At 54.7% G+C, this 15,269-nt stretch overlaps 1 protein-coding gene across 1 annotated transcript in view; it reads right to left on the bottom strand.

The window, feature by feature from the left end:
• The window catches only part of RASSF5 (Ras association domain family member 5), a 29,698-nt gene extending 20,263 nt beyond the window's left edge, over positions 1–9,435 (bottom strand). Inside the window, exons 1-2 of the mRNA XM_035903109.1 lie at positions 9,285–9,435; positions 5,102–5,220 (exon numbers count right to left, since the gene is read on the bottom strand). Coding sequence (XP_035759002.1) covers positions 5,102–5,220; positions 9,285–9,435 — 270 coding nt within the window. The remainder of the gene's footprint in view (positions 1–5,101; positions 5,221–9,284) is intronic.
• Positions 9,436–15,269: the final 5,834 nt, after the last annotated feature.

Genomic DNA, 15,269 nt, shown 5'->3' with positions numbered 1-15,269 from the left:
TCTGGCTCCAGCAGCAGCAGCGAGCCCGCTCTCACATCCTCAGCTCGCCGGCGCTTATCTGCAATAGCTCCTTCTGCTCATCCTCCAGAGCCAGCGGAGCTATTTCTCTTTAACAGGCAGCCGTGCCGGGTAACCCTTCCCTCTCCTCCTCCACCCGCCTCCCTGCGCAGCGGCGCTGGGGCAGCATGGAAGGGGCAGAGCTGCGAGTTTGCTCCCGCTCTCCTTGCCTGGGTTCGCTCACCACCCGCGGTCTGGTCCCCCGGGCGCCCGTGCAGCATCGCCTCCCCTTCCTGCGCTCGCCTCGCGCCACGCAGCCCTGCCACTTCCTCTTGCAAAATTTCTCACCCCGCTGCACGCCGGGGCCGAGGTGCTGGGCTTGGCCCTGGGCACTGCCCGGCCCCCGGGTACCCCCGGCACCTCCTTTGCTACCCAAAAATACATCGCCAGGGCTGGCTGGCTTCTTGCTCCTTCCCTGGTAGCGCATCCTCGAGAGCTGCGTCGCATCTGCTGGCTTAGGGAAGCAAGCCCAGGCTGGACCCCGCCTGACCGAAGGCTGCTTGCAGAAACGCGCTGCCCAAAGGTGGGGGGGAGGCTGGCGAGGACGTGGCCTCGGACCTTCCTTGGGGGTGCTGGGAGCCCCTGGTCATCACGCTCTGGGAGGCAGTGGGTGCCTCTCCGCTCCACAGCTAATTTTAGAGCAGCGGGAGCGATTTCAGCAGCACTGGCACCCGGCTGAGGCAGCTTTGATTGCAGCCCAGGAAAAAGCCGTTCAGCTCCTCGGTCCTGTTTGGAAGAAGCACTCGCTCCAGACCGATTAAAATGTTGTGTTGGCCTTGGAAGGAGCCTCAGAGCAGCAGCAGCATCCCTGTTCCCCTCTCCCCCTGCAGCCCTGTGGAATCCCAGCCCAGCACAGAGACCCCTCCCCAGATCTGCCTCCTCTGTCCCCCTCTCCCCTGGCCCCTCCAGAGCCACCTGCTAACACCCTGCATTTTACCCAGTGGCTTTTAAAGCAGCTGTGATGTTCCCCCTTGCTGAAGGTCACAGGTATTTCTGGAGACCCCGGCTCCAGGGAAGGGCTCTGCTCCCCATGGACTACGGTCCTCCCTCGGCAGGGGCTCCAGCGAGGGGCCGTGCGTCCCTGGGGATGCAGCACATCCCAGCACAGGCTGTCCCCACCCACCTGGAAACCAGTGTGGACTCAGGAGCAGGCTGAAGGGACGAAAGAAAAGCCCAGCACACCGCGTTAAAAAGGACTCCGCTTAGGCAATGCGGTATTAACATACACGCTAACAATTCTCCATCATATTTTGATAAAGAAAGAGGGAACGAGGCCTGAGAGTGTCGTGCTGCATAAATCCATAAATCCACACTTCAAATGCTTTGCACAAGACCTGGCCAGCCCATCCAAGACAGAATAAAGAATGGCAAGGAGGTGCCGCGAGGGGCAGGACAGACTGGAGGTACAGGAAGGCTTCCATGCCTGGAGCCAGCCTGGATCTGGGGAGGAAGGACTGGAGAGACCCTAGGTGTGACACAGGGCTACAAAACCGCGGCAGAGGTTTACATGAGGAGTGCGGTATGTTTGACACCAAGAGGAGGAGTGCTTTTCCAGGCCATGCACGATCAGATTTGCAGAGCCCATCACTAGGGGTTCTGGCAGCAGATGTACAAAGTCAGGCTCGCCAGGAGGAGCTCACTGATAGTTATTAAAAGGGATGGTTGAGATGCAACCCCAAGGATTGCCCGCGGCACTGCTCACAGGGAGGCCACAGCAGCAGCACGCCGTCCTCGCCCTGATGCTTCTGGCCTCTCCTTCAAGAGCCGCCAGCCGAGTAGAGCGAAGGCACCGCCATGCCCCGATGGCTTTCACGTTAATGCCTTCAGGTCCTTTTCAAGGCACCACCGCCAAGCGCTATTTTTACGCCAGGCAGCAGCCCTGGCTCTCCTCCCCAGTTGACTACCTGCAGTGGGACCATCAGCAACCCCCTCCTGTAAACCAGGGCTATCGCTCGCTCCTTCAGGTCCCAGGCCTTCTCCGCCTGGTCCAAAAGGGCTCCCAGATCTTCACACAAGCTCCCATCCACGCATGAAAACCTCCTCCCCTCTTGATAGACTGCAGATGGTGCTTCATACCCTTCCATCTGTATCTGGTAGGCGAAGGACTTAAATTGCTCCAAGGCTGCGATAGCTCTGTACCCCGCAGCCAGCAGCATCCCGTGAATACAAAACGGGACACCAGTGCAAAGACTAGCGGGAGGACACAACATCTGCATCTCAAAGAGGAAGGCAAGGATCCAAATGGCATATTTACAAAGCAACTTGTACCAGAGCAAATAAATAAGCTATCCTCTTAGCAGCACGCGTAGTTCTGCAGCGGCACAAACCTCCTCAGCTTCACGAAGCTATATTTAGAAGAGAAAGAGGCTTAAATGGAGCATGTGCAACACGAGCAGAAAGCGAGCACTGGGCCGATGAATGGCACAGGCGTCGAGTCCTCACTGAAGCCTCAGCCACAGGCGTTTCACGGTGCAAACAGGGTGCAGGCAGCTTTGCAGCGCCCCAAGCAAAGCTGGATGCGCTCCTGCCGCTTTGCTCCCCGGGCTTCTCAAGGAGCCCTCGTTTATTCCAATGCAGTCCACCTGCTTGGAAGATCAGCTCCATAGAAAACCAACCAAGCAAAAAAAAAAAATAAAAATCCCCAAGTAGTTTTGACCCATTGGTCCAGCAGCAGCTCCAGTTAATGGTTACCTGCACAACAGCCCCCCCCAGAGCCCCCCCACCCCAGTGACTTGCACCAGCTCGCAGCTGGGAAGTGCATGGCCAGCTCTGCCGAAACCAGGAGCCAAACTCCTGGTGCTGCCGAGGCCAGCGGAGGCTTTTGTCAGCTTCAGAAGAGTCTGGATTTCACCCAGGGAGGTTAATCTGGGACCCAAACGTACGGCACGCCTAAGTACTTCGCTGGATCAAAGCCCAAATTATTAATGCCTGGTATTACATGGCAACAGTACTTAACTACGTGGTATTAAAGTAGCTCTTTCTCTGATGCTTCTAGTTTGCTTACATTTGATAATACTATTTAATGACTTCCAACTATGCCAGCTATTCATTTAAGTCTCTTGCGTTTTCAGTGCGCCATCCCCTCCTGCCCTCCCCGGGTGCACTCAGGCACCCTGTGAGCCTCTGGAATACGGACACTGTTTTCCCTCCATCCTCCTCCTTTCAAGCAGCAAAGCCTGTCTGGCCAACAGAAACACGCCAGGAACTCTTGGGCTCAGCTCAAGTAAAATTAAAGGTAATTTTTCCCCGATTATCCATTATCCACAAACGAGAACAGAGCTTTATTGCAGCAATTTACCCTTGTTCACCCTCAATCCAGCCCCGGCGCCTCCTGACCCCCCCAGCCTTTCCTAGCACAGGTAACAAGACTCGAGATGGGGCTTTACTATGCGGAGGGTTTAGACGTGTGATCCCCAGCCGGGACCTCAGGATGGGTTTATAGATTTCTGTTTGCTGCTGTAATTGGAGAGACTTTTGTCTGCTTGACACAAAACGCCTCCCCCTCCCCAGGATCGCACCAGAGACACGTCAGAGTGATGAATGGCCCCAAAGCGCAGGCTCCGTGTTTATTATTAGGACCATCAATAACCCCTGGCTGCTGTTATCACCCTGAAGAAGACATGAGTCTTTCTAATTTTTCTTAAAAAAAAAAATAAATAAAAAAAATTAAGCTTTTCTCGTGCTGCTGGGGGAAGCCCAACGACACCTGGAGGAGATGTGAACACACACGTTATCTGGCTTCACACCCTTATTCAAATCCCTGAAGGCTCAGTGGAGAATCCATTCAGAGTCCCCTTGTAATCCATAACTTCCAAGATAAATCTCATCCAACCTCAGGTCCCCTCCTGACCTTTTTTATCAGCAGCAATTGCGCAGCCACACCGAGCTCTGCAGACCTCGCCTAGCAAAGAGCGGACGATGACCAAACCCCGCCGCTGGCTCCTCGCACGCCCAACGCAAACCCCGCGTCACCGTTGACAAAGTGCACGTTTCCATTTCCAGCTTTGCACAAGCGCATCAAGGTCCTCCACAAAGAGGACTATAAAGGCGCCGTTATAACCAAGGCGAGAATACAGTTTTTAAAAAAAAAAAAGCATATAGAGATCGAAAAGGTTCTGCACAACTCCAACCCACTCCGGGCAGGTTTCTAAGCAATGCTTTAAGCTCCCAGCATTAAGTATCTTACATCTCAACTTGCGTGGCATCATCCGGTCTCACCGAGCCCGGCAGCCCGTCCCAGCAGACGCCCACGCTGGCTCGCAGGCCACCACTGGCATTGCAGGCACCACGGGACCCTCGGGGGGGGATTAAGCAAACAGCTAAGCCTTCCGGAGCGGCCCCAGGGGATTACTGCGCATCCCTAATACAGATTGAAGAGTCTCGATCCCCTGGGACTACTGAAACTCTTAAATCAAGGCTATTAAGCCAGAGCTTCTTGCAAAATCCATGCTCATGCTCTGCTGAGATGCAGGAGGAGCGCACCTTCGCCGCTCCTTTTCGAGCCCTTTGCACCCAGTGCTGGGACGCAATTTAACGTCAGTACCGACCCCTCCTCGCAGGCACCTGGACACAGCGTGGGTGCCAACATCCCCGGAGGGCAGACTTGGCAGTGTTAGGGCAACGGTTGGGCTTGATGATCTTAAAGGTCTTTTCCAACCAAAACGATTCTAGGATTCCTCTCCCGCTCTGCTCCAGGCATCCTGGCCCTACAGAAGTGTTTTAAACACCTACAGAGCCCTGCATGTGCATTTACGGCGAGGGGACACCCACAGGCACAACCTCCAGCACACCAGAATGCACCCCCCAGGCAGGGCATAGAGGCAAGAGGGGACAGGGCACACGGGCAAGGGGGGACAGGGCACACGGGCAACTCGTTAGTGGGCACGGGCTGGGTCCACGGGACCGATGGGCTGACCTCTCTGACAAGACCTCCCACTCGTAAAACCCTTCAGGAGCAAGAAACCTGGTCTCTGAAGGAGATGCAATCGGTCACCACAAGGCTGTCGTCCCCCCCGCGCCCCCCGGAGCCCCCTCCCCAGCGTACCTGGCTGCGGGGCGGCAGGAGGGTGCTCTCGGGCGAGAGCTGGCTCTGGCACGGGCCCGGCCGGCGGCAGTCCAGCTGGATGAGGCTGCGGCACTCCTGGTGGCAGGTGTATCTGCAGTCTGCACAGGGGAGAAATGAGAAAGTGAGGCACCCGAGACCCGCAGCCTGCTGCTGGGGGAGCCCCGGGAAGGGATCAGACCCCTGCTCGCGGGCACCGGCATGGCCAGAGCTGCCAGCCAGGCACACGTCCCCATTCGGGCACACTCCTGCAGGTGGGGAGAGATACCAGAATACCCCATCCAGAGCAAGAACTGCTCCCATGCCCTCTCCCTGGGGAAAACCTGTGTTTCTTGCTGTGATGCTCTGGCATGGGCAGCGTTCCCACCTTGCATCCTGCTGCCTTTCCCCTGATCTGCTGGCACCTTAACATACAAAGTCAAGCAGATGCTCAAGTCCCACCAAGCCAGCAGGTACACCACTCCCCAGCTACGCTCCTTGGAGATGTCACTTGCAGCAAAAGCTTGGCCACTTCATGAGGAAAGGATGCTTCACCTTCCATCAGGAGGGAAAACACATCTTTGTATTAGGCAGCAGTCACACTGTTTAAGGTCACTAAATATGAAGACTTCAAGGGCCAGTTATGGTGACTGAGGCATGGATCAACCATCAGACTGGCAAAAAGCTGCCCTGGAGAGGGTACGGTCACATCCCAGGCCCTGGTGAAGGCTCTGACCTTCCCTCCCTGGAGCACAAGCTGCCCAGGTGCCCTAAGGCACTTACGTAGCCTTATGTTTTCTTTGGATGCTGGCCCGTCCTGCCGTAAGACATTAACTCGTTCAAGGTGGGAATTGCACAGAGAACTGTGCAGAGCCCAGGTTTAACCTCGTTAGGCACAGGGTCCCGCTCGCCCACGGCCGCGGAGAGGCAGCGCCCGGCACAGCCAGCACCACCTACCAGGCACAACGGTTCTCACGTACTCGTGGCGATCGCTCCCCCAGCCCCTTCCCTCAAAACCCCGAACTTCTCCGTACCCGCCCGACTGCAGCTAGCAACCTCTTTCCACTTTAATGTGATCCTTCTGATCCTTTTAATTTTTAACTGCCGTACAAACAGCATTACATTTACTTTTTACACTATCCAAAATTCCAGAGCGGTCACCAACCTAAAAAAAATAAAAAAAAAAATCCTAAAACCAAGGCAAGAGAATTCACTCAACAGGAGACGGGACAGAGTGCCCGTCCCTGCACCAGCCCTGCCACCCCGCTCCAAGCCAGCGAGCTTGTATTTTAAATACCCATCTTTTTTCTTTTCCTTTTTTCTTTAGCATTTGGGTCATTGGTTTTGAATATCTGGGGCTTGCAAGAAGGCAAAGGAATATCCCATGTTTGCTCTGGAAACAGGGATTTCTGTTCAGCTCTGCTGAACACTCACACGCGGGAATGCCCGGGAATGAATGAGAGGAGCAGAACCCACTGCTGGGAGCTGGTGCCTGAGGGGGGAAAACATCAATCTCCAGGGGAAACAGGGAAATCATTTATCATTTAACATTCATCTGGCATGAGCTGTCTATCATTCTCCTATTCCAAGCCAGTTGTCTCAAGTAAGCCCAGGGGAAAGCAGGGAGACTTGCTTTTTTTTTTTTTTAATTAGCAATAAGCTGCACAATTACATGGTAATTTAATGCGTGACCTTTTGAGCATCTGGAACAGCCTTTTACTGGGGGCATTGGCCAAGTCTTTGCTGGAGGTGCCAATTTGAAGATGCTCCAGTTGCAGGTTCACCTGAGCATCTGGTGCCAGCGGAGAGGCCCCTTCTGCCGATTTGGTCCAGGATTTTCAGATTTGGGCAGCTGCCTCCTGCGGCCCCAGACCGCAGCCAGCCGGGCCGGGAAGGCTCGAGCCCCTCGGGTGAAGGAGGCGCGCGGTAAGAGGTCTGAAAGACGTAACACGGACCACAGAAATCACAGCTCCCAATGACACCTCCGGATCAGGCCCATTATGGGCAGGCATTTCTTTATGGGATTAAAGTATGACACCTCCTTAGTCACCATCACCTATTAACAGACCTAATCACTCGGTATCCGGCAGGGAATGCTAATTTTAGAAACCCAGCACAGCTTTAGGAAGCAGCCACGTGATAGGTTAGCCAAGAGGAGCAGGATGCCTCCACTTAGGCTTTAAGATAATTTCCATTCAAGTCAAACAAAGCTACTCTTGGAAATGTAGTTTCTTTAAATAAATAAATAAGTCAGATCATGATGCTGTGAAAAACTTTGGTGGCTGAAAGGAATTTCCCTTTCTCCCCAGATAAAGTTTCTCAGGGGGATAACGTTGGACAGAGTAAACCAGTCCAATACAGAAGCCCATCCAGACGCCTAAATATAGGACTGCAGTCATCGTGCCCACCCCCGCCCCCCCAACACTGCAGATGCTATGGGGCATCTTCTGATCCAACCCACGGGCAAGCCCCAGATCTGTAGGCTGGGGAGACAGAAGGAGAAGATGCAGGTCTGTGGCAGAGTGGCCAAATCCCAGCCCCAGCGACGGCAGAGGCTCCAAAAACCCAACCTCAGCCAGGCTTTCACCTAAAGAAAAGCCTCCTGCAACCCCAAAGCAGCACCGCGCAGGAGACCAGATGTGATTACCCCCGAAATTAAGATGGAAAGGGTCTAGAGCATCCCAACACCTCCGCTCTGATGCTCTTAAACTCTGACTTCTGGCCAAAGTTTGTGGTTCCTGCAGCGGTGCTGGGCGACTGCTCTGCCCCAGCGCCCCCCCGCCGCAGGGCTGCCAGCCCCGGCGCACGCCAGACCGCAGAGGAACGTTGTCGAGAGGACGCGCTGGAAACAAGCGGCAGAAAAACCTTTGTGTGACGTTAAAATGAATCACGGAATTGCAGGAGTTCTCTTAAAGCTCTGGCTCCTGGCTTGGTAAGGATCCTGCCATTCATTTTAAAACAAAGGCAAATCAGAAACGCTCCCAGGATCAGCAAAGCGAAGGAAAACCTTTGCAGCGTGACCCAGCTGCCATGGGAAGGCTCAGAGCCACCAGAGAAGGAAAAATAAATCGTCATGAACTTTGAAAGCGGTGTGAGACCCCGCAGGCTGGATGTGGATGATGTTGAAGAACAGAGGTTTCTTCCCTCCGCCTTCCAGCTCCGGCACCCCTCAGCCAGCCCACGCGCCTTTCGACGCCGGCTAGGCATGAGGTTGGATTTTGCAAGCTGTGCTGCTTAAGACCCGAGGGCTCGGTGCCTCTGCCCTCGCTCGGCGGAGACGTCTGACGTCACTCGGGGTAACCTCAGGGACGGCTGCAGGATGCGGCCCTGCGACCTCACCAGCGCCAGCGGGCGTCTCCTCCAGCCAGGATGGGACAAGGCGGGACCTGCGGCATCGCCACCAGCCCTGGCATTCACGGAGCAAATGCAGGGAAGGGTCTTAAGTCTTCTTGTGAAGCACTTTCTGACATCCCCCACGGCAACGATCCAGCCCCATCCCTGCCTCACGTCTGCAGCTCCGTCACTGGAGATCTCAGCAGGTTTAGGTCTAAATCAGGTGGTTTGGGTTTAGTTTGTTTGCAGACACAGGCAAAACCCAAGGGTGGCTTTCTGTTCAGAGCAGGCAAGACCACCCCCCTGGTGACAAGCACCCTGCTGAGAGGTCCCTGCACCACTGCAGGGTCTGGAGTGTGAGCCCAGCTGCCAGGCAGATGCTCCTGAGCCATCATTTACTAAAAGGTAAATTTTCCTTCCGAGCGGGGCAAGTTGGGCAGCACCAACATCCTGAGCTGGGCTCTGCCGCGGTGCTCCTCCTTCCGAGCGGGGCTCGCCGGGCGTCCCCCCCATCCTGAGCTGGGCTCTGCCGCGGTGCTCCCCATCCCGAGCTGGGCTCTGCCGCGGTGCTCCCCATCCCGAGCTGGGCTCTGCCGCGGTGCTCCCCATCCCGAGCTGGGCTGCAGAAGGAGCCGGAGCAGAAGTTGAAGCTGCCTGGTGCTGCTGGAGCCGGAGCAGGAGAGGGTGCCAGCCCCGTGCCAGCCCTGTGCCAGCTGGGCAGGATCCCGTGTGGCCACGCATCGCCAGCCGTGCTCGGCAGCACCGTAGGAATCCCCTAAGGAGCAGCAGAAATCCTGCGCGCAGCAGCAGCCAGCAAATACTCTCAAACACAGTGATTTACGCCACCACCTACCTCTAACCAGCCAGACCTCCCTGCTCGGCCTCCTCAGCAGCCAGAGTCCCTCCGACCAAGACTTTGACTTGGGAAAATGCCTGAATATTTTGCGAATTCTCTTCGTTACAGTCCCAAAGCAAGCGGCTGTCCCCGCTTTCCCGTCCGTCATCCTTGCGAGAGGAGATCGATAGCTTCCCAGGCACGCAGAGCCGGGCAGGCAGCTCTTCAACGCCGAATGCTGCTGAGATGCAATGTGCATCGGTGCAAGCTACGTCTGCTTCCACGAGAGGCCTTTCCCCCCACGGAGATAAAACAGTGACATTGTCCATTTACAACCTGCTGCCATTTGACGGATTTTTTTTTTTTTTTCTTTCTTTCTTTTTTTTTTTTTTTTTGAGCAATGAGGCAATGCACAGCTCAGGGCTTGTGCATCTCTGGGCTTGTCCTGTTAGCCATGGAAAACTTTCTATTTCTGGGGCTTTTTGCTTGATAAGATAAAACAACCCAACGGAAGAGATTAGCGAGAGAAAGCGCAGGACCCAGCCGTATGCTGGGAGGGCTCTTTCCAACCTGCAGGCATCTGAAGTTTAAGAAAAAAAGTCCCCAGTGTTTAATCAAAGGTTAAATTAAAGGAATATGCTGAGATTAACTATATTTGTAATATTGATTTAAACTCTGCAGGTAGTTAGCCAGGTTTTAAGCTCAATACTACAGTCCTTCCGCAGCATCTATCGGTTACAACTATAGCGGGTGTCAAATGATGGGGTGGGACATAAACATCAGTTTAACAGCACGCGTGAAACCTGCCACTTTGTACCCTCTCCATCATGACTGTCCCCTCTCCTCTCAGCTCAGGACTTCTCTTACAAACAGACCGGGTTCCCAGCACCCCGCACAACACAGCCTTGCTTTTACACAGGGAATAACAAAGCTGAAATTTAACTAATCCTCAAAAATCACACCAAGCAGCGTAAGCAATGAGTTAGCACAGGGGACTTTCTTATTCACCCCTTGCTGTCCCAATGCCTAGACAGCATCTCTTCAGCTACTCGCGTCCCTTCTTCCCACACCGAGACCAGCAAACTCAACTAAACCTGCTGGGCCAGGGGCGAAGCAGGGGGAGAAAAGAGCCCAAAAACTAACCGACAAAGCAAGAGCTGGAGCCTCGTCTGACACGTCTCTCCGTAAATCCTTCCCAAGGCACCGGACTGGATTGCAGCAAGAAACATGGCCCCGAAGACCCGAGCTACTCCAGGAGCCCCAGCAGCCTGCCCCACGGCTCTGGGCAGGTCACCGTCCCTCCCCACAGCTCCATCCCCTCCGGGCAGGGATGCAGCCCAGCACCCCACCCCGTCCTCATCCGACCTCAGCAGCACCCGCCCGGCAAGCGCCATCCCAACCCGCCCGAGTCACCTGGGAGCTGGAGAAGCCTCAGGAATCTGTCTGGACCAGCTGAATAGGACAGAAATGCAAAGTACCATGGGTCCTATGAACTGTTAGCAATTATTATTTACTGTGGCAAGACCAGAGACATGACAGAGCGTGGGAGGACGCGTTGGAAGAAGAGAACATGAAAAATCACCGTGTCCTGGAGAGTGCCAGCGGTGCAAGCGGAGCCTCATCCCCGTGAGGCTGGGCTGGGCTTTTTAAGAGCATCCACACCTGCTAAAGAATTCATGATCTTAAGCAAACACCTACTTGAGAGCCAGTAATATTAGAATTCTAGTTTGCTCGACAAACTCAAAAGAGAAATGGTGTGTGTTTAACCAGCTCCCTCCTTAAGGAAATGGGTCCTGATCCAGCGCAGTACTTGGATGCAGAATTAACCTAGCTCTGAGAGATAAGGGTGGCTTCAGACCAGAGGCATAAACCCAGACGGATGCCAAAGAGCTTGACTGAACCAGGTCCATGTCGCAAGATCTACAGATCACAATCTGAATTCAGGTACAGCTGCGTTTGCCACCAAAGATCATCAGGCGCTGGATGCGCTCCGAGGTTTTCCTCGAGGCAGTGCCTCGCAGCCAGCCTGGGAGGGAAGCACAGACAGCTGGCGTGATTTTCTTGCAAAGCAGCACTTCAGCCCACGACGTCCTATTTTGGTGACACCGTGGTCATCAGAGCCAAGACCCACTGTGCCGATCAAGGACAGCATCCAATTCCAGCGGCTCTGCTGGGCAAACCACAGCTCCCACCAGCAAACAAACAGAAACTCTTTATGGTCGCTCCGCGTGCATCCGGCTTCACCCACCTGGGCCGAAGAAACAGCTCCATGGGACTTCATCAACACGGCCCAGGAAATATGTGGGCAGTAAATCATGCCCTCAGCTGCCAGGGCAAGAGGCCACGGCCACGGGGAGCCCCACCAGCACAGACATGGGGTCAGCACACGCCTGGGTAAGCGCCCTGGCCAAACCAGAGGATGGAGCAAGGTGAAGGAGCGGGCACGCTGCTGAGCGATCGCTGGGACAGGTCTTACTGACACTTTTTTGTCCAGAAACAGGACTTTCATATCAGCACCTGCATCATGGGCACAGCGAGGACGAGAAAGTCCCCCGGGAAGAACTGGCCTATCTCGGGGTAAACTGGCACAGAAAGGGAGCAAAGCAGCCGACCCATGCACAAGCTAGGCTCTCATGTAATTTTTCTGTGTTAATCCTTAAGGGATCTTGCCCCTTGTCACCAGCCCACCCCATGCAGTGCAGAGGGACCCCAAGTCAACAGCATGATGCTGCCAGGAAAAAAAAAGAAAAATGCAACTGAAATCCTGCGGCTGCACCAACGGAGATGCTGGGAGCCAGGGAAGCACTCGAGCCATCGGCCAAAGCCCGACCCATCGCTGCCTCATCCGCGCGCTGCTCCCACCAGCATCCACCTGAACCCTTCTCACCGAGAAGCTGTCCCCAGCGCAGAGCCCAGCCTGGTTTCTCTGCTGTCCCCGCTCCAAAGTGAAATAAAACACACCAAAGGCTTTGAAGCTGCATTAGTCACCACTACATTCAAATGGCTGCATTCTGCCCCACCAGAACAAACACCAAAAAATCCCACAGCAAAGATACAGCTCTGCAACCTGCCCATCCAGCCCCCTCCACCCCAGCTACAGCAGCCTCTGCCGTCGGGAGAAGCTGCCAGACACATTTACACTACACTGAGATTTTTCTTTTCATTTTCACTTTTAATTTTTCTTTTCTTTTAATATTCACTCAGGCTTTGAAAGGTGCCAGCAGCACAAAGCCACACACATTAGATAGGGGATATGCAAGACACAGCCTATAATGGCACAACGTCTCCTCAAGCCCAACTGCATTCACTTTGAGACTGAAAACAAGTTTTTTAATGAATGCCAGCAGGATGGCCAGAGGTCGGTCACTGCCGAGCTCCCACCTCCCCATCCCTTCGCGTAGATGCCAATGGGAACAGCGTGCTTGATGGCTGCCAGGCGTGGGACCAACCTAGAGGTTCCTGATAAAGGCAGCGAAAAGGATCCCGATGTCTCAGACAACGTCTGCACCAGCCCCAGATGCAGCACCCGCGGGTAGGACTTGAGCTAAAACCTCTGTAAGAGCCTGTCCGCCACCTCCAGAGCCGTGAGCGTGCTTGAGGACAGCCTAAACCTGCCAGACACCCGAGGAAAGCCACCCAAGGGGATCATTTTCCTGATTCCAGGACTTGCCAGGTCTCTGCCCCCACCCCTTCCACCCAGACCCGCAGCTGGAAGAGGAACTGCAGAGCACGCATCCCACGTTGGCCTTGGAAAGTCAGCTCCACGCCGCTTGAGAAAGGGGAAATGGAGCCGAGGGGATTTCAGTGCATCGCTGGTAGGCATAAAAACCACGTGGCCAAAGCCCCCTGCTCGCTCAGCAGTGGGGCCAGCTCCCACCCCCCCCTCCCTTCACCCAGGGCAGCCCCAGACCTTCGCAATTCACGTTCGCAATCCTGCAGGCAGCGCTTCCCCCCTCCTGGGCACCACCCCATGCACACCGTGCCCATGGCACAGGCAGGAAGGGACAGGGACCGTTTGGGGAGCGAGGTGCAATAAAGCCCACCTTCACGTTTCACTGAAGACAACCAGATCTGATGTACGTAAAAATAGGCCAGAACTGTGCAAAGGAAACCCTGAGTGTCCTCAAGCTGCGAGTGAAAAGCAAACAAGCAGCAACCCCGCATCGGAAGAAAAAGAAACATGCACCAAGGGAGGATAGCACATCCCGTCTGCAGCTCCCAGGCATTTTTAAAAGGATACACTGCTGGGATGACAGGGAATGCAGATGCTCTTACGAGCATCACCACTGAATTGTCGTGTCCCCCCCCAGCCTGGTTAGTTGGGGAATTTTAGAGGCAGAACTACTCCCACGGTGTGAATAATTCTCCTCCAAAATGAAAAGGGAAATAGAGTTATTTAAGACTTGTTTCAATATAACTATGGAAAAAATCCTGCCAGAGGAGAAGTCCTTCAAAACAACTATTTATAGTATTTGCAACACCACAAAATTCTGTGAATTATTACTTTAGATCAGGATTTCAAAACACACAGCCCAGGATCTCACCTCATGCATGCGCCCCGTGACAGCTTTGCAGGATGGCGGGTGAAAGACAAGAGCCCCAACAAAGTTTGTTTGGCTTGAAATAAACCCACACTATTTCTCTAAGCACGTTCATTCACACATTTGCTCCGGCGTGCCAGGCACAGCAGAGCTGCCAACCCCAGGGAATACGCTGGCCCTCACCAGGTTTTGAGGGAGTTAATCAGGAACGGCGGGCAGAAAGCAAAGGCCCACGTCGGCAAAACATATTTACATCCCCCTCGTTCAAACAACGCACCACGCAGCAAGTTCACCAGCCCCAGTGTATTCCTGCGTCACGTTGTGCTGGCCGCGTGGTGAGGGCTGGGTTACATTTAATTAACAGCAGTCAGTGCTAAAGCCTTAATGCGATGCAGCAGGGCCATATGGTGCGACTGCCTCTCCCAATTGCCCTTCCTTTCCAAACAGCACCAGGAGGCACGCGTAAGAGCCCTGCTCACACCGCGCTATGCAAATCACCGCTAGAAACATTTAATTGATTCATAATCTAAGGAAAGCCAAGCATAAGAACCATAATGGGTAGAGCAAGGGACTAATTGCCCCGGCGAGGCCGGCGTTGCAGCACGTGCCTGGCATAACCCCCCCCCCCCAAACCAACCAGCAAATGAGCAAGGAAGCCTCTTCCAGAGCTGCCAGCTGGGCAGCCAGCCCAGGGTGGGACGCAGCTCATTCCCTCGCCCCAAATAACTACCAGCACCAACTACCCGCCCTCCACACCGACACCCAGGGCACCCTCACCCCCACATGCCCCAGCCTGAGTACGGGAGGTCTTGTGGGCACGAGCCTGGGGTGAATGGTGCTGGCATTAGCAACTGCCTGGCATTAACAACTGCCAAAATCTTGATTAGGCTCAGCTGACCCCAACCAGCGAATCTTGGAGTCACTCAAACCCAAGTGCAGCTCTACAGCTGCATCTGAAAAGACGAGTTGCCAGCCAGCCTGCGGCAGGGGACGTGCTGACGGACCGCGCCGGGAAGGAGCAGTTTCGCTGTCAGCAGCCAGCGCAGCACACGCTACCGAGTTACCCACGACACGGGCTCGCTCCGACCTCCTCCACCCCGGCCTCCCCATTTCCCCACCCGCAGCTGCAATGATGAATGCGGGGTTGCATCTTTCCAAGGACCACGCAAACACTCCGCGGCCCCCGAGCAGCACCCCAGGGGCATGGGAGACAGAGCGTGCGCTGCTGCATGGCCCCAGCTGGGTCACCTCCTTTGGCCCCTCTGTGTCCCCCCCCCCACGATAGAAAAATAAATCTCTCCTGCAGAACACAAACACAGCACGTGTCTGACCCAAGGAACACACATCTTCGTGAATCTCACCGGCATGGGTGCTCTTACCCGGGAAGTTTGGGCAAGGCGAGGTGTCTAACAAACTATTCCTAGAGGAATTGACAGCTCGCTGTGAAGCTTTACAAACCCTT

The sequence above is a fragment of the Egretta garzetta genome, unplaced genomic scaffold, assembly GCF_000687185.1.
Source record: "Egretta garzetta isolate BGI_Z169 unplaced genomic scaffold, ASM68718v1 scaffold640, whole genome shotgun sequence".
Lineage (NCBI taxonomy): Eukaryota > Metazoa > Chordata > Aves > Pelecaniformes > Ardeidae > Egretta > Egretta garzetta.
Note: the sequence above shows the minus strand (reverse complement) of the source record. Positions and strands in the feature narration are given on the sequence as shown.